Below are 18,788 nucleotides of genomic sequence, written 5' to 3'. Positions count from 1 at the left end.
TTATTTATACACATACATATATATATATATATATGTATATACCAAAGTGCATGTTTTATTTTTTTTTATTGGTTAATATTCAACATTAATACTTATCATTCCAACACAAGTTGATTTGCCGTCTTTTGCTTTTACTTTTGTTTTTATTTTGAACGTCAAATAATTGAGTAATTGACTAACATCTTAATTGCGTAAATACCATTTTTTTTACATATAATTTTTAAGTATTCCAAATTTTAAGTTTAGCAAAGTTGTCTTTTAACAAAAGTTGAGATGCTTATTCAAGCTGTTCTATCTACAAAATAATGGTGTTTGAGTTTCATAAAAAAGAGAAAGAAAAGAAAAAAAAAATAAAATAAATAAAATAAAGTAAAAATATAATGTAAAAAGATAATGTAAAAAGATAACGTAAAAAGATAAAGTATAAAAATAGAGCAAAATTTAAACGTTACAAAAGAAAAAACGTGTAACACGAATAGTATTAAGACAAATGGAAATTTTAAACGGAAGCATAAACAAAATTTTACATAATAAGAAGAGAGATACATTTCTTTATGATAGTGAAAAGCCATGTGACACTCTCTTCAGAAGGAGCAACGTATCTTTTTACGATGACCTACACACAGAAGCAGTGTTTTTACTAGTACAAAAAGATAGAGGAAAAAAAAAAAAAAAAAAATACATAATATGCATGCATACTTACATACGTACATACATACTTTCATACGTACACACATACTTTCATACGTACATACATACGTACATACATACTTTAATACGTACATACATACTTTCATACGTACATACATACTTTCATACGTACATACATACTTTCATACGTACATACATACTTTCATACGTACATACATACTTTCATACGTACATACATACTTTCATACTTGCATACGTACAAACATACATACACTTGCATGCACCTGTATGTTCTCTATTCGTTTATACATAACCCTCCTTACCATTTACGTACGCTCAGGACAAAGGAAGTCAGCAAATAAACTTTAAGTTGTAAAAATGAAAAAAGATGTGTATCGCTTTTTTGATGTATTGCTATATCAAGTCTTCTTGCACATATAATTACATACATAAATATATACGTATGCACGTAAGTATGTAAGTACGTGTACATATGTATACCCTGCTTATTCGCTTAAACAAAATGCAGGATTGATGGAGACTGTGTACTATACAGTGGAGGAAAGAAAACACAACACCGAAAAAAAAAGCAGGTCTTACCATTATAACAGAATGTTCTACCGAACAGTGAACGTTGGCATATGTTTGCATCATTGAGTTGTAAAAAGGTTTCGTTTACGTGTATATACATAAATAGGGCACATGTCCGTGTTAAGTTAAATCAATATGAACTGATCTATTTTTTTTTTATATTTGAAGGAGATTATGTTTTCTTTTTTTTTGAATGATAGGAATTTGAAAAGATTAACGCAGTTATAAACAGCATTGATTATTTAGATTCATTCAAACATAAGGTCCATAACAATGCGTTTGAAAAAATTGTAGAGCCGTTGGGAACATGTGTGCAGAACGGGAAGCAACAGAATGAAAGGTACGTCTTTTATGAAAAAAAGCTATGTTAAAATTTTCAAAGATTGAAAAAAATGAGTTATAGTGCTGGAAAGATAAATAAAATATGGTAAAATATTGTATAATAAGACATTACATAGTAGCATGTGGTAAAATCAAACAATCAGTTATGTAGTACACATACTTTGTATACCCATTTTTACAGAGATAAATCGAGTGAAAGTGTGTACAAGGAGAAATTTAATATGCTGAAAAAAGAGTATGATGATCTGAAGGAAAATATGGACACACGGATAAACCTGGAACTGATTAAGGCAAACTTGTTCATATAGTCTATCTTTTTTTTACATGGAACTAGCTGAGCGCGTCTTTTAAAAACAATTTACACCAATCAGTGTACATGTATATGTGCGTATATGTTTGTGCACGCATATGTGTCTGCATAAGTATCCCCCTGAACGTCTTTGTAATCACTGGAAGAAGTGTGCATGTATGAGTCATTCAATTGCTCATTTATGTAAAAATATTTAAAACTCTTTTATGGTAAATGTACATTAGGCAGGTTTATTTTACAACAAAGAAGATATACAAGACATTTTTTATTTGATTAGAAAATACCAGTCTGCTGTTAAAACAAAAAAAGATATTATAAATGTTCAAAATGATATAATAGAGACCGCTATGGAACACAAGTAAAAAGAACAAGCTAGAAAGAAGTGGACATCCAAAAAATGCGCATTAGTTGTATATACTAGTGCAAATGTACGGGCATCTATGTGTATACATAAGTACATATGTATATATATATATATATATATATATATATATATAATATATATATATAGTTTTCGTGTTTGTCTTTTTTTTTTTTTTTTTTTTTTTTTTTCTTCTCCTTTCATCTTTTCTCCAATTTTGTTAGTAAGTTAAACAGAAATAAGCTGATAGTTGACAGAAGAAAAAACAAACAACTGACAGAGATGTGTAAAGCTTATTCCGAACAGAAGTAATGAAAAAAAAAAAAAAAATAATAAATGTACAATGGGCATTTTTTATTTCTCATCTTTTTTTTTTTTTTTTTTTCTTTTGCACCTTTTTAGCAAAAATGCGCAAATGAGAATGACAAAGTTGAAGAACTCATTTCTTGAATACAAAATGGTCTTGGAAAACATTGTATCATGTTGTGAGAAAATCGGGGTAACATAACAATAGGAAAATTAAAAATTAAAAAAAAATATAAAAAAAAGAAAAAAAAGAAGTAAATATAAAGAAGCTAATAAAACAAATAATTCAAATTTTCTTTTAAAAGGATTCTCTTTATTTTTCAAAAAATAATTTAACACTTTTTGTACTTAAAAAATGTAACTATAACCAACATTAATAGGGGGACAAAATTATTCTGATGGACGGTATAAAATCAGCAAGAGCCCAGGCTGACTTGTCTATAGCAACGGATATACTCAATACGTAATATTCTTCAATAAAATGAGTTAATATTTGATATATTTGAAATAATATAAGATGAAAAATGAAATTATCATAGTTTCATCAACTTCACTATGTATGTATCGAACGGGGTATTTCACATATTTATGTTGTCCTTATTACGTCGACATTATGTTATTATTTCTCTTCAGGATGAAAATCCAGGAGCTAGAAATGAACATCTGTTACTGCGAGCAGCAAATAAATGTAGGCAATTATATATACATAAATTGCACATGTTAATGTGGATATACCCGTGGGCAGATTGACATGTGTATATACGGATATGTGTGTTTGGTTACAGCGCATCCATGCCTTAAAAAGGGCGCCTCCATTTCGTTTCGTTTGATCTGTACATTATGATATTTTGTTCATTTTGTTCATTTTGTTCATTTTGTTCATTTTGTTCATTTCGTTTGCTTCATTTGCTTCGTTTGCTTTGTTTGCTTCGTTTGCTTCGTTTGCTTTGTTTGCTTCGTTTGCTTCGTTTGCTTTGTTTGCTTCGTTTGCTTCGTTTGCTTTGTTTGCTTCGTTTGCTTCGTTTGCTTCGTTTGCTTCATTTGCTTCTTTTCTTTTTTTTAATTTTTTTTTTTTTTCCTCTTTTGAAAGTGTCTGAAGGAAGATCTAGATTTAAAGCTAGAAGAGCTGCAAAATGAAAAGAAAGAAAGACAAGAAACTAGTAAAGAGACACTACGATATAAGGAGGAATTAAAGAAGAACAACAATTTTCTGATAGAGGTAAAATATATATATATATATATATATATATATATATATGTATGTATGGGAGCTCTTCTTTTCTTTCTTTGTTTTTACTTGGCGTATTGTGGTTCCATATATGTATACATGGGTACTTGTTTATTTCGTAAACAATCGCACATATCCTGATGCAAAACTATTGCTACAGTCCTCCCTTTCACCTACTTGCACTACTTCTACCATATTTGTCCCCATTTGTTCTTTTAAAAAGTTGTTAGAAGACTATCATAGCATGATAACAAGCGTTGACAAGTTTCTTTATAAGGATGAAGATAAAAATAATTTCAAAATAGCTTTTACCGAAAATAAGAAAAGGGTAAATGTGCATTTATCTACATTCTGTTCTGTTTGTATACAACTTTTACGGCGTTTGTCTTTTTTTACTGCTATATGTTTCGTGTTATGGGTACTTTGCATAACTGGACTACTTTGCTACCTGCCTTAACAAGTTTTATGATTACTATCCGTTTATCCATTTGGCGATCTAATGGTTTGATGATTTAACTGCTTAACCACTGTTACCATTTTTAACTGTTGTTCTTTAGCATTTTTTTTTTAACCTTTAACTTTTTTTTTTTCTATGTGTTCCCTTTTATTGTTGTTCTACCTATGCTTAGTACAATAACCTTGTGAAAAAGGTATCAGGGAAGAACGATGAAATAAGAAAAAAAGGAAAAGAACTAGTTTTATCAAATACCAAGAAAAGAAATGAATTAAAGAAACACAGAGAATACTTAAATGAACAAATAAATGAAATCAAACAAAAGGAAGAAGAGGAAAAGAGAAAGAAACAGGACCAGGACAATGAACGTATGATGAAGCAGAAGCAGAACAGTGAACAAGTGCTTAAACAGACTCAGGCGGATGAGCAAGAAGGAAATATCAACAAGAAAAAGATAGGAGATCATCAAAATAATACTGCCCCAGATTTAGAGACTAGGACAATAGCAAAAGTGAACAAGTGCATGGAAGAAAAAGGCGTAAGAAAAAGAAAAAGAGAGACAGAACTAGAAATAGAAGCAGATAAAGGAGATAAAGCATTGTACATTTCGTACTCCCATTGCCGTTTTGAATAATAAAATAAAAAAAATTAAAATTAAAAGGAGGTATTCTCATGTTCATTCTTACCTTTTTGCAGACTGATAAATTCAATTTCGAAGACTGTGTAGATATTATATACAAAGTGGTAATATAAAGATGTTATTATATGAGTTCATACACATCTCCACTCATGAGTGTGTAAAAATGTATACATAGATTGCATCTACCTTATCAGTGTTTCTTGGTATTAACTCCAGCACATTAACAACCCCCCTTCGAAATTTCTTTACATGTAGAACCTGCCACTGACTCGGAGCAAATTGAACGAATTAAAGAGCATGGGGGAAATAAGTAGAGAAGATCTTATCGATTTTATTAAAACGATTATAATAGATGAAGAGGAAGCATTTCATAATATGGTAACTTTCTTTGAAATTTGGGATGTTCAGGTAGGTGTGCATGTTATCTCGTATGTACGTACAAATTTATACATACATATAAAGGCGTAGACATACGTGCACAATTATACAAACGTACACACAATTAAGCCAGTAGGACATAAATTTGAATTACCAAAAAGGGGATGCTGCCTTTATAACAATAACTATGATTGCAAAGGCCTACCATTTGTTCGCTCATACACAAATAAACAAATTCATATTTGTGCATATATATGTATATATATGTTAATGCATATTTACGGACATATTTTTCGTTCTTTTATTTTTATAGAAAACTGGGTTTATGCATAAGGACCTAATACTGTCCATCTTGAAACAGTTTGGAGATAACTTAACGGATGAAGAGGCAGACTACTTAGAACAGTAAAAAAAAAAAAAAAAAAAAAAAAAAAAAAAAAAAAAAAAAACGGAAAGAACGTAGCAAAGAAGCAAGGAAAGATAAAGTAGTAATGACTATTTTCGAAATATAAATTTTTTTTTTTTTTTTTTTTCCTTCCTCCTCCTCCTTTTTCTTCTTCTTTGTTTATACAGAGAACTAAACCTGTCCAAGGAGTCTAATGTATCTTATGTCAATCTGTTGAAAACGTATGGATTAAAAAAAAAAAAAAAAATGGAACTATATTTTATGTACACACAACCACCAACTAAAACATTGCTGTACATTTAAATTCGTTTTATGTACATAACTTTATTTTATCATCTTTCAACTACCAATTTGTAGATTGATATATGGAAAGGAGTAGTTTTCTTTTTTCTTTTCTTGTATAAGCAAATGCGAATGTGAAGGTTGAAATGTTATATATATTGCTTCGAAGAAAACGGAAAAAAAATTATGAGTGCATTCATCATATAGTATCAAGCTGTAAATGAGAAAAAGATTACATAAAATATCGCCATTACCACATTGTCGTATTACCGCATTGCCGTATTGCTGTATTGTTGTATTACCATACTAGCAAATCATTCATTTTTAACGTTTAGATGATTACCTTTATATTTCTTCTTCATAAGTTTCTATATTAAATAACATTTATCAAATTATTTGGCAGCTATTTTGAGTATATGTATTGTACATTTTTTTATGATTTATTTTTTTGACTATCTTATTATGGGCATCCTTAAGTTTATCTTTATCGATATTGTGAAACATATGTATATATATGTATACGTATATAATTTTCTATAAATCAGTGTTCTTTTTAAATACTAAATTTTAATTAAAATGTATGAAGTATGCCAAGCAGGTTGCTATTTACACACACACATATATATATATATATATATATGTACGTACGTTTGTATATATATGTATATATATGTATATTTATCTGCTTACATGTTTACATGTACACTTATACATATGCAAGCATACTAGTGCCAAAATTTATATACAATGGATCCACATTTTTAAAGCAAGCCTTTTTGTGATCCACAAATTTGCACATATTTAAAACACTTCTAAACAAGTATTATCATCATTATATAAAACTTTTTTTTTTTTTTTTTTTTTTTTTATCTTTTTTTCTTTTTCTTTTTTTTTTCGTTTTGTTTTCATTTATTTTTATTTATTTTTTTATTTTTTTTTTTACATTTTTATATGTTTGTTCCCGTCAGTTTTCCTTTACCAAATTTGTGTATTAATAATAAAAACAACAGTATTAATAAAAAAAAAAAAAAAAAAAAAATTATTTTTGCAGTTATTTTATTAATGTCCTTTTTTTTATATTTTGTATTTTTCCTACTCCAATATGCTCGTTTAATTTTTTTTTTTTTTTTTTATAAACATTTTGTTTTTTCAAGTAATAAATAATGAAGTACTTGATAAAAATAAAAAAAAATAAAAAAAGAAAATACAAGAGAGGAAATAAACTTTTTTATGATTTAAAACTATAATATTGCGTTGGTATATTATTCTATACCTAATTTTTTTCACACATTACAACAAAAAGGATAAAATTAAGGAACAAATTAAAAAAATAAAATATAACACATAATATATAACATAATATATAATATAAAAAAGAAAAATATGGCATAATAATACAAAGGAGCAAAAAAAAAAAAAAAATTATACAATTTAAAAAAAAACAGTAAACTTGAATTATATTATAAAGGCCCAACATAGTTACAATATAAAAAGCGAAAAATTCTATTATTATAAATCTAAAAATCATAAAATGTGAGAATATATAATAATTATGACTTCAAGAAGCCAAACAAAATGGTGTGATAAAATGATGCAAAATTGAAGGCAATCACAGTTGCCATTATGAGTTAACGTAGCTATACATTACATATATATATATGTATTTATATATGTATATATATATATATATATATAGATAGATAGGTACAGATATATAATACACACACATAATATAATGAACATATATACACAAGTGTATAGGAAAAATGTAAAATTACATATGTATATCAAGTGAGGGGGAAAGATAAACATTTACCATATTCAAATTATGGGACAAATAATAAAATGGTAGTAGTAATCATAAGCAATAAAATTATATACGATGGTATGTGGAAGAACAGAAGAGCAGAAGAGACGAAGATAAGTGAATATAAAGAACTTACTATATAAAATAGTATAAAAACTAAATGATAGAGAAAAATGCGCAAAATATATATATATATATATAACAAATAACAAATAACAAATAACAAATAACAAATTTCACAAAAAATGAATGAAAAAAAAAATTTGTCATTTTTTTTTTTTTTAAAGAGCCTAAAAAACTCAAAGATGGAAGGAATTGTTATTTCCTTTCCATTTAATTAGTAATATATGTTACATATGTGTTTATCCGTATAAACAATATATATTTACATATACATACATTTTGTCATATACATATATATATATATATTAATATATACGTACATGTATATATAAGTATACATATTTGTAACTCGCATATTTATGATTTAAATGCGTCGCTGGTGAATTGTGTTTGCTGATTTTTTTTCATTTTCTCATTTGATTGTTTTATCACCTTATTATATTTTCAATTTTGCACTTTTTTGTTTTCTTACTTAAGTATTTTATTATTTTATTATTTTTTCATTTTTTTATCTCTTTCTCTTTATCTTTTTTTTTTTTGTTGTTTTTTTTTTTTTTTTTGCTGAGTACATTTTTTATGACTTAAGAATAAACAAATAATAGCATTATATGGGCCCCAAACTTTGGGAGAAATTTTTTTTTCCTCCTTAAAAGCAGCCCAAGTAACCATAACAATGGGTGGAAGTAAAAGTGAAAATTTGCATTTAAATAGAGGGGCAGGAATAATATGTAAAGGGTCAAAGGGAAACAGTAATAAGGCAAGGGGGGTAACGGAGAAGACTGTTTCAGGCACAGCTACGAACGAAACTACTACCGTTCCTACCAGAGCATTGAACGAAGTCAGCACTTTCACTACTGCAGCAACGAACGAAGCGATTACTGCCGCGTGTGCAGATGGTGGGGTGTCGTGCGATAGTAAGAGCCTCGGAAAAAGTGAGTGGAATTCGAAAAGCAAAGAAAAAGGAGGAACAATTAGTAGCAGCGGAAACAAGTATACAAAGAGCAGCAGCAACAAAGCAAGAAGTACAGGGAAAGTTGTAAGTTCTATATCAAAATTCAACGACTCATACGCTTTAATATTCCCAAATGCATTACCTGTAAAACAAGTGTTATGGGGTTTGGATCCTCTTAATAAGGTATGGAGGCATTGCTCTATTGTATATGCAAGAGCAAAAAATAAAAAATTTAATGATATGAATTTAGTATTTCCCTTAAATATTAATAAGAGTGAATATATAAATAAGTTTAACAGTGAGTTAACTACGAATAATATGAACATGAAAGAGAGTGATTATGATTATTATGTGCATTGGGAAAAATTTGATAGGAGATTAGATTGTTGGCTAGCTTATGAAAATTTAAGGCTATTAGAACAAGAGCCAGATGATGGGCTGCCATTCATAAAAGCCTATGATAATAATGTATCAGATCATGAACATGCTGGTATTGATAAAGAATATTTGAGAGAACATGAAGAAAATACAAAATTAAAAACTATTAATCAAATAAAATTTGGAAAATATCTAATTGATACATGGTATTTTTCACCATACCCGAAAGAATATCAAAATATTGATATTTTACATATATGTGAATTTTGTTTATCTTTTTTTAAAGAAGAAAATGAATTAACTCGTCATATAAATAAATGTGAAATTCGACATCCCCCAGGAAATGAAATTTATCGAAATGAAAAAATATCTATTTTTGAAATTGATGGAAATTATTTTCGAATTTATTGTGAAAATTTATGTTTTTTGTCAAAATTATTTCTTGATCATAAAACATTAAAACATCGTGTTAATTTATTTTTATTTTATGTTATTACTGAATTTGATGAATATGGATATCATATTACAGGATATTTTTCAAAAGAAAAATATTCAAAAAATAATGTCTCTTGTATTCTTACCTTACCACAACATCAAAAAAAGGGGTATGGAAAATTTTTAATAAATTTTAGTTATTTCTTATCACAAACGGAAAAAAGAACTGGCACTCCAGAAAGACCACTCTCCGATTTAGGTGTTGCGTCCTATATGGCCTACTGGTATGAAACATTACTAAAAGTTTTAGTTAATTATGAACAATTGTCCATTCAAGAACTTTCCGAAATTACGAGTATCGAAACGAATGATATAATATCTTGCCTAGAGGAAAAAGAAATTTTTAAAAATGTATTAAACGGAGAGTCTATTTATTATATAAATCCAAAACATATGGAATTTGTTCTTGGCAAAATTAACCAAAAAAATTCTGAACTGTGCAGGAGCAGACTGCACTGGGTTTCCTACGACTATTACTTGGCCCTGTACGAATAGCCAAAAGTGAGGAAAAATGAGGAGAAAAAAAAAAAATGGTCAGGAAAAAGGGAGAAGATATGATATGGTCAGGAAAAAAGCGGAAAAAAATATGATATGGTCAGGAAAAAGGGAGAAGACATGATATGGTCAGGAAAAAAGTGGAAAAAAATATGATATGGTCAGGAAAAAAGAGGAAAAAATGTAATAATGTCTGTTTGTTACCTGTCACATATACAATTTAAATTGTTCAGTTTTAGTATATTTCTTTCCTGTGAAAAATAAAAATAAAGGGGTAGGGGGGATAAGCGGATTAAGTGCAAGTTTTTCGAATTTTTAAATGTTTTAAGAAGTGTTACATATACATATGTGTGTGAGCATAATGCGTAATATATTTTTACGCATATATAAATGTATATAACAGATATGTATACATACATATATATACCCAAGCGCGCACACTCACCTGTGTACTATTCTTCTACTGTGTCAATGTTTTACCTTTTTTTTTGCATATATTTTTCTGATTTGTAAATAACCCTTATGTTGGTATTGCACTTAAATATATGTGTACACAAAGTGCACAGCTGTATGTGTTCATATATATTTGCCCGTTGTTTTATTTTATTAATATATTTTTTTTTTAATAGTATATTTGTAGAACTTTTTTTTTTTTTTTTTTTTTCTGTATTTAAAATATTCGTTATTTGATCAACTTTAATTAATTTGGCATAGCCCTTTTTTCTTTTTTTCGAACCATAATTGTAATAAAAGCGTTGAAATTGTATGTATTACATAGGCATGTAAATACGTGTGCACTCCATGCGCATATAGCATGGGCCAAAAGAGAAAAGTGTGCCAATATTTACCCGTCACAGAAATGTTCAAATGGTACCTTGAGCTTGAGAGAATAATGAGAAGGTAAACTTAAAGAAGTTCAAATTGTCATATATTTGTATGTTCATATCTAGATTGTTTTTTGTTTTTTTTCAACTTTTTAAAATAAAAAATTCGTGTGTGCAAATGTAATTAAAAAGGGAAATATTGAAAACGTTTTATTACATAGCTCAAAAAAAAAAAAAAAAAAATTCAGAAAGACAAACATGAACACACGTTCAGTTAAACTGTCACATAACGTAATACGGTGCGATAAAACCAAATAAAAAAAGGAAAAAAAAATAAGGGAAATATAACAGGGAAATACAAAAGGGAAATATAAAAAGGTAATAAAAAGAGGAAATTAAAAACAAAATAGTACAGCTAAACAGTAAAGCGAAATGGAATTAAAATAAGAGTTGTGCAATCATGTACGCAAAAATGCACGTAAACAAAGAAATACTTGTCCACGTGCAACAAAATGGACATTTATGCAACTTACAAATATGCTGTAACGAAATGGGCATTTTTTTTTCTTCCCCTGTGTTTTGTGGAATATGCATCATTTATAAATACATATAAATAAAAATATGTACACATAAAAATATACATAAAAAATATGTACATACATAAATATATGTATTTGTTTGTGTACATTTCTTAATCACCTGAATAATCCCTGTTCTGGTTTTTCTTTGATTTCTTTTTATTTATGTTCCCATTTATTTGTCCATTCATGTGCCCATTCAAGTTCCCATTTTGTTCCTCCCCCTTCAGCTTTTCTTTCTTTTTATTCTTATCTTTTTTATTCTTTTTCTTATTCTTCTCCTTAGTCTTTTCTTCTACCTCTTCCTCATCTTCACCCACCTCATTGCTAACCTCTTCATCATTTCCTCCTATTTTGACTTCAACTTGTGCACTTCGTTCAACATCCCATTTTGCTTCTTCTTCTTGCAATGTTTCCGCTAAGGTCGAATCTTCCCGCTCCATAAATTTGTTTTCCTTTTGCTTTTTCTTCTTTTCCTTTTTCTTTTCCCTTTTCTTTTCTTTTTCCATTTCCACTTCCTTTTGCATTACAATATCCTTTTGCATTTGCATTTCCTTTTGCATTTGCATTTCCTTTTGCATTTCCATTTCCTTTTGCATTTCCATTTCCTTTTGCATTTCCATTTCCATTTCCTTTTCCTTTTCCATTCCCTTTCCCTTCTTTACTTTCTTTTCCTCCTTTACTTTCTTTTCCTTCTTTACCTTCTTTACCTTCTTTTCCTCCTTTATCTCCCTCTTCAGCTTCTTATCATCGGCCTGCGTATCATCTCCTTCCTTCTGATAAATCTTTTCTGCCTCATTTATGTAATCCATATTTTTGGATAGTTTCACTCCCTTAATCATGTGTAGAATTTTATGCTCAAGTTGCTTTTTGAATACGAGACCGTAGGTGTTGGTCGGATTTTCTGAGAAAGAGTCAATTCTTGCGGCCATGGCACTTTTACATGATAAGTACCTAGACATTCTTCCCTTTAATGCTAGTGGTGTTTTAGATATATAAGAGGAGTTATATAAAATACCAAATTTAGGTGTTTTTTTATTACTCTTTAAAGAATTAAATAAAGCTTTTTCTGATCCGAATATTTGAATACTACTAGAAGGGCACTTGGCTAAATTTACTAACGACCCTGCATGACTAATTAATCGAGCACTTAGTGTATTACCTAATAATTCTTTTAGATTAGGTGAAACAATATTTAACTTTTTGTCCAAATAATTCCATAATATATTTCTAGTATTGGATAAACTAATTACTTCATTTGCGAAATTCACGATATTATTTAAATCCTCTTCAGTTATTTCTTGTCCAATAGATAAGCTTGCTCCCTTTTCGATGTGTTCAGTCATGTTTTCATCTTGTGTTATTTCATTAATTTGTTCTTTATTTTTTGAAAAATCAAAATTTTCTTTTATTTTTATTAATTTCACTAATTTACAATACATGCAAACGTCAGTAACAATTTTTTTTAATTCAGGAAAATGCCAACTATACCATTCGATAACTCTCATACTAAATAGGTTAATATTTTTATCTAAAGATTCAATAGTACCTATACTGTTAATAATAGATTTGTCTTGTTTTCTCGGGTCTAATTTTAGTTTAGATCTAGAATAACTATGACCTAATCCTATATTAAACTTTTTTATATCTATATCAACATTATTAACATATGTAGCTATTTTCTTTAAATAATATTGTCTACATGCTCTAAATAATTCTAATATATTATTATTGTGTACTATAGTAAAACCTATATTTGATAAAAATTTTCCTAGGTTTAGATCTGCCACCCCTAATTCATATTTACTTTTATTATTTGGCAAATTCTGCTCTAAAAAGTTTAACAAAAAATCGGTTGCTTTACCTTCATTTATATTAAGTAGGTTATCCAGTGCCCTTTCAGCAGTTTCGAATGATATGAACGCACTAAACTTAACAAGCTGATTGAATATATCACCATCCAATAGTTTCTTTTCCAAATTTTCGTTGTTTCCTATCTGTTCCCACTCCTTCACTTTTAGCAAAAAATAGCCCGCTGAGCACTCGAACAGGATGTACAGCTTTTTCATTTTAAAACGAAAAGAATAATTTTAAAAATTAGAACAAACTGGGGCAAATGAAAACACGAAGAAAAAAAAAGAAAAATATACATATAGGTATGGATATAGATACACATATATATATATGTGCTTATACAATAGGCTCACACCAAAGCATTTATCGTTTGTTGTATATTTTTCCCAGGAGCCTTGTACGTGCTCATATAGCACACGAATATGCAGCTAAACATGCAAGTGAATATAAACAGGCTAACAAGTATACTTATACAAGTGTATAAACGCGTGCATGCGCACATGTAAACATAGATATGCCCAAATATATGTATATTCTTTTCCCCCTTCAAAAAAATGAAACACAAATAGTCAAACCATTGAAAATAATAAAATGCAGCGGGAGGTTATCTCTTATAATTTGAGGTGAAACCTCTACAAGGCGTGCAAAAGGGAAAAAAGGAAAAAAATAATTGAATAAATGAATGAATGAAAAATATACGCATGTATCATATAAGCAACGCTCGCTTTTTTGTTTCTTCCACAAAAGCAGAACTAACGCTTTAATGGCTAATTTTGTTTCTCATAAAACAAAATATTTACTACTTTCACATCATCAGAGCGTTTTAATAAATGCAGTTGCTCCACGTAAGCAGCCTGCATATGCTGCATTTTAAAAAATAAGTTATCTATAATAATATGTACGTTTGTAGAAAATTAAAAATATACATGACTCCTACTTTATTATATATTTTTTTTTTTGTTATATTATGTATTAATATTATCAATACATACATGTGGTTATTTCATTGATCATCCTTATTTTCTTTAATTTTTTTTTAAATATTTTTATGTTTCCCTTGATATTTATATATTTTCTTATTCTCTATCAACATATTTATATATATTCTTCTACATACAGTAAAGCGAATAAAAAAAAAAAAAAAAAAAAAATATATATATATATATATATATATAATATATATACATTACGTATATGTAAGTGGGACTATACGTTCTCATAATTGTACATTCTTTTTTTTTAAAAATTCAGAGTCGACAAAAAAAAAAAAAAAAAAATGTAAAAAGAGGTGTAAATATATGAGTAAACATAAACGTGAACGTAAAAACGAAAGTATATATACAAATAAACTGAAGGATAACACAGCAAAACAAAAAGGCAATTATCTTTACATTTTTATTACATGTATTATTATATAGGAGCATAATAAGCACTGTCGCTATTACGATTTATAAAAGAATAAAATTTTTTTTTTTTTTTTTTTATTATTTCGCAAAAGGATATATATATATATATATATATATATATATATATATTCACAAAATATTTTTACGTCCTATAATTAAAGCGAATATTTTTTATTTCCTGCTCGCCCCTCCTTCCCCCACTTTTTATGGCGATTTTTAATTTATTCGTTTAATGATTTTTATTAATATATTTTATCGTTCGTATTAATTTTACTTTTTTGTTAAACTGCTACTCCTTTATTTTAGAAATACATACATATATACATATATATATATACATATATATATATATATACAAGTTGAGAACATTTAGATACAAATTATTTTATTACTTCATACGCATCAGCATAGCGATATATAATATATATGTGTATATCTGCATATACATACGCATATATATTTCGTGTATATATGTCCCTTATCCTTTTCTTCATAGGCATTATATAAAAATAGCAGTGTTTTGCTAAAAACATAAGAAAAAAGAAAATATATATTTAGCTTAATAGGACCACTTCATGTTATGTATGTATATATTTAATATATATATTTAATATATATATATATATATATATATATATATTATATATATATATATGTACCTACGTATGTATACGCCTTAGAGTAAATAAATTAGAGGGAATGTCTCCTTCAAAAAGAGAACAAAGTAAAGAATACTGGTGTTTTATAACATAGCAGTAAAGATAATATCTTCGTGGTCATTCACCATATACCTATACTTATACCTTTTTTATTGATTACCTTGTAAAGAGGTTTTTATAAATTGTAATTTAAATTTTATTGGGGGGTATATAGTTAAAACTACAGTACAGAAAATTAAAAAAAATAAAATATATATATACATATATATATATACATATATATAAATATATATAGTCAGTAAGCTTAACACAGCTGAGCTATAGGTGAAACATTGTTTAGAAAGATCATTCTTCAAACAGTTAAGTCAACGTGATGATATGTTTTTCGTATAGTAAAAAAAGACATACACTAGATAACCTTTTCCGTAGCGCAGTGATGCAGATACATACACATGTATGCATATATATATATATATATATATATATATATATATATATATATATATATATATATATATATATGTCTAAGCGTGTGTATATATATAAGTATACATCTGTGCGTATGTCTAAGGAGATATAAAATCATTATTGTAATAATATGTGGTACGTCCTTCGTTCCATTCATTCATTCATTAATTTATTCTTATATTTTATTATTTTTTTTTTTTTTTTCTTTTGAAAGCATTTTCCCATTTGCTTCATACTAATGTAACAAGTGTCAAATTTATAAATACGTACCACACATATGCCTACTAGTTTCTTTTTCTCATCCTAATTTTATATCATTGTGTTGTTTAGTGGTGTGTAGTGTTGTGTAGTGTTGTGTAGAGTTGTGTAGAGTTGTAGTATGTAACATCATGTTATGTTATTCTGTATTATGCTATGTTCAATCTTTTTTTTTTTTTTTTAAATATTTACCAAAATAAAAAAAAAAAAATTTTGCCACTTGTAACAAGCTAATGTAAATGAAAATACCCCTTTTAAGGTGGACACATAGAAATAATAAATTGTCAAATTGTTAGGAGAAATTATAAAATTTACTACAAATTAAAAAAAATAAAAGGCTAAACATAAGAAAACATCCTGAAATATAACAAAAGCATGGAAAGAAATTAGCGTAACTATTAATATGTAAAGTTCTTTTGCATTGTAAGAGGATATTTCTCATTATACATTATGAGGAAATTAAAAAAAAAAAAAAAAAAAATTAGATTAAAATATAATAAATTTACTAAAATAAATTTAATTATGTAAACAAATTAAACAAATTAAACAAATTAAACAAGTTAAACAAATTATATAAATTTAATAGTTTAAACAAATTAAACAAATTATATAAATTAAATGGTTTAAACAAATTAAACAAATTATATAAATTAAATAGTTTAAACAAATTAAACAAATTATATAAATTAAATGGTTTAAACAAATTAAACAAATTATATAAATTAAATAGTTTAAACAAATTAAACAAATTATATAAATTAAATAGTTTAAACCAATTAAACAAATTATATAAATTAAATAGTTAAAACAAATTAAATAAATTAAATGTGCCGTTGGCGATGTTACCTATTTTTCAGATGTGCCACGTGCGCAAAATAGGTAAATAGGCTATCGAACGAGTGCAAATGCCCATATGCATATACGCACTTATATATACATCCATTTCAGCGTACATACTAACGTTTAAGCAACAAGTGTTTGTACCCATGAAAAAATTTGCCACTTAATTGGTTCAGCGAAATACAAAAAAAAAAAAAAAAAAAAAAAATTTAAAAAAAAAAAAAAAAAAAAAAAGCTTTAAAATTCTGTTGTCACGTTTGCAAAAAAAAAAAAAATAGCCTTAGGTAGAAAATCATAACTGGCGTGTTTGTACCTACAGGTGTGCACAAGTACGTATACGTACATATATATGTGTTCATACTATATATACCACACACCTGTGCATACATATCTACGAACAGCCGTATAAAATGAAAGGTGAAGAGAAGTGCTACTACCTGTCCGAAAGGGGAAAAAGCAAAAGTTTTAAGAACATAAAATTGATTACATTCGACCTTGATCATACGATATGGAACATTGATGCACTACTAAACTACGCAGACAACGAATGCTATAAATACATGAAGAGAAATTATAAGAGACTATATGATTTTCTATTGAAAGAGTATGAACTGTCCATTACAAAATTGGTAAAACAGTTATTAGAAAAAAATTTAGATCTAAATAAAGATGTAGTACAAATATTAACAAGAATAAGAATTGATGCTTTCAAATATTTAGCAAAACAAACAAACTATGATGAAATAAAATTTTCGTCCGAAATACAAGCATTATGGAAAAAAAAAAAGAATGATGTCCATTTATTTATAAGTCCTGGTACTATTGAATATTTAAGAGAATTAAAAAGTAGAGGTTATATTCTAGGAGCTATAACAAATGGGGATTCAGATGTCAATGGTATTAAATTCTTAAATGAAATATTTTCTTTTGTAGTTAGATCAATGGATTATAATTATGCAAAACCAAGTGTCGAAATTTTTAATATTGCGGAAAATTTATTAAAAGAAAAAAATTATAATTTTAATACAGATGAATGGTTACATGTTGGAGATGATATATATACAGATATCATGGGTGCAAAAAATAAAAACATTAACTGTGCATGGATTACTATGTTTCGTGATGGTAGAGAAATATCACAGAGTGAATGGTACTCTTATTTAAAATTAAAACTTGAAAATATTAATGATTCTACATTAACTCAGTATAACCCTTATTCTGATGTTTTATTTTCCAAGTTCAGAAAAAAAGACATCGTTCTTCCATACGACTACATCGACATAGAGATACGCCATTGCCGTGATCTCGATATTATTTTGGTTTAGCGCGGTAGGGAGGTGGATCCAGGAGAGAATATACCTACAGAAGTGGTGCTCATGTGTATATGTACAATTTGCACGTTTACTTATCACCCCATGAGCGTATATCCATTTACGTGCCTCCTTATTTTTAATGGACCTTATTTGTCATAATAATTTTTTTTTTTTTTTTAAAGTAACCAAAAAATAATTTCTCCTCTTTTTTAACCTGCTTTTTTTTTTTTTTTTTTTTTTTTTTATGTACTTCTACACACATGTGTAACTAACATTTTTGCAATACATCATCATACTTTTTTACCTCATAATTTCTTTGCTTTTTTACCACATCAATTTAATACTTTTCTGCCGTCTAATTTTATACCTCATAATTTATTTACAGTTCA

The 18,788-nt window shown here is 27.5% G+C and overlaps 3 protein-coding genes and 1 pseudogene across 4 annotated transcripts; 3 read left to right on the top strand and 1 right to left on the bottom strand.

Annotated features, from left to right (window-relative positions):
• The first annotated feature begins 490 nt into the window (after positions 1-490).
• Positions 491-6,046, top strand: MKS88_002789 (annotated as a pseudogene). Its single transcript has 18 exons — positions 491-643; positions 992-1,023; positions 1,181-1,244; positions 1,443-1,582; positions 1,766-1,891; positions 2,172-2,252; positions 2,480-2,563; positions 2,658-2,754; positions 2,942-3,024; positions 3,195-3,249; positions 3,652-3,780; positions 4,013-4,117; positions 4,419-4,781; positions 4,940-4,987; positions 5,139-5,291; positions 5,575-5,666; positions 5,835-5,888; positions 6,025-6,043. Coding segments are annotated over exons 1-18 (1,878 nt in total).
• Positions 6,047-8,552: 2,506 nt separating this feature from the next.
• On the top strand, positions 8,553-10,199 carry MKS88_002788 (histone acetyltransferase MYST; the record flags this gene model as incomplete). Its single annotated transcript, XM_067215829.1, has 1 exon — positions 8,553-10,199. One exon carries the CDS (start codon positions 8,553-8,555, stop codon positions 10,197-10,199), a length of 1,647 nt encoding a protein of 548 aa, XP_067073369.1.
• Positions 10,200-11,714: 1,515 nt separating this feature from the next.
• Positions 11,715-13,670, bottom strand: MKS88_002787 (nucleolar protein 56; the record flags this gene model as incomplete). The annotated part of the gene is made up of 1 exon (XM_067215828.1): positions 11,715-13,670. The coding sequence occupies one exon, from the start codon at positions 13,668-13,670 to the stop codon at positions 11,715-11,717; it is 1,956 nt and encodes a 651-aa protein (XP_067073368.1).
• Positions 13,671-17,496: 3,826 nt separating this feature from the next.
• Positions 17,497-18,411, top strand: MKS88_002786 (haloacid dehalogenase-like hydrolase; the record flags this gene model as incomplete). The annotated part of the gene is made up of 1 exon (XM_067215826.1): positions 17,497-18,411. One exon carries the CDS (start codon positions 17,497-17,499, stop codon positions 18,409-18,411), a length of 915 nt encoding a protein of 304 aa, XP_067073367.1.
• Between the last annotated feature and the right edge of the window lie 377 nt (positions 18,412-18,788).

This window comes from Plasmodium brasilianum, chromosome 9, assembly GCF_023973825.1.
Source record: "Plasmodium brasilianum strain Bolivian I chromosome 9, whole genome shotgun sequence".
Classification (NCBI taxonomy): domain Eukaryota; phylum Apicomplexa; class Aconoidasida; order Haemosporida; family Plasmodiidae; genus Plasmodium; species Plasmodium brasilianum.
This window is presented reverse-complemented; position numbering and strand designations above follow the sequence as displayed.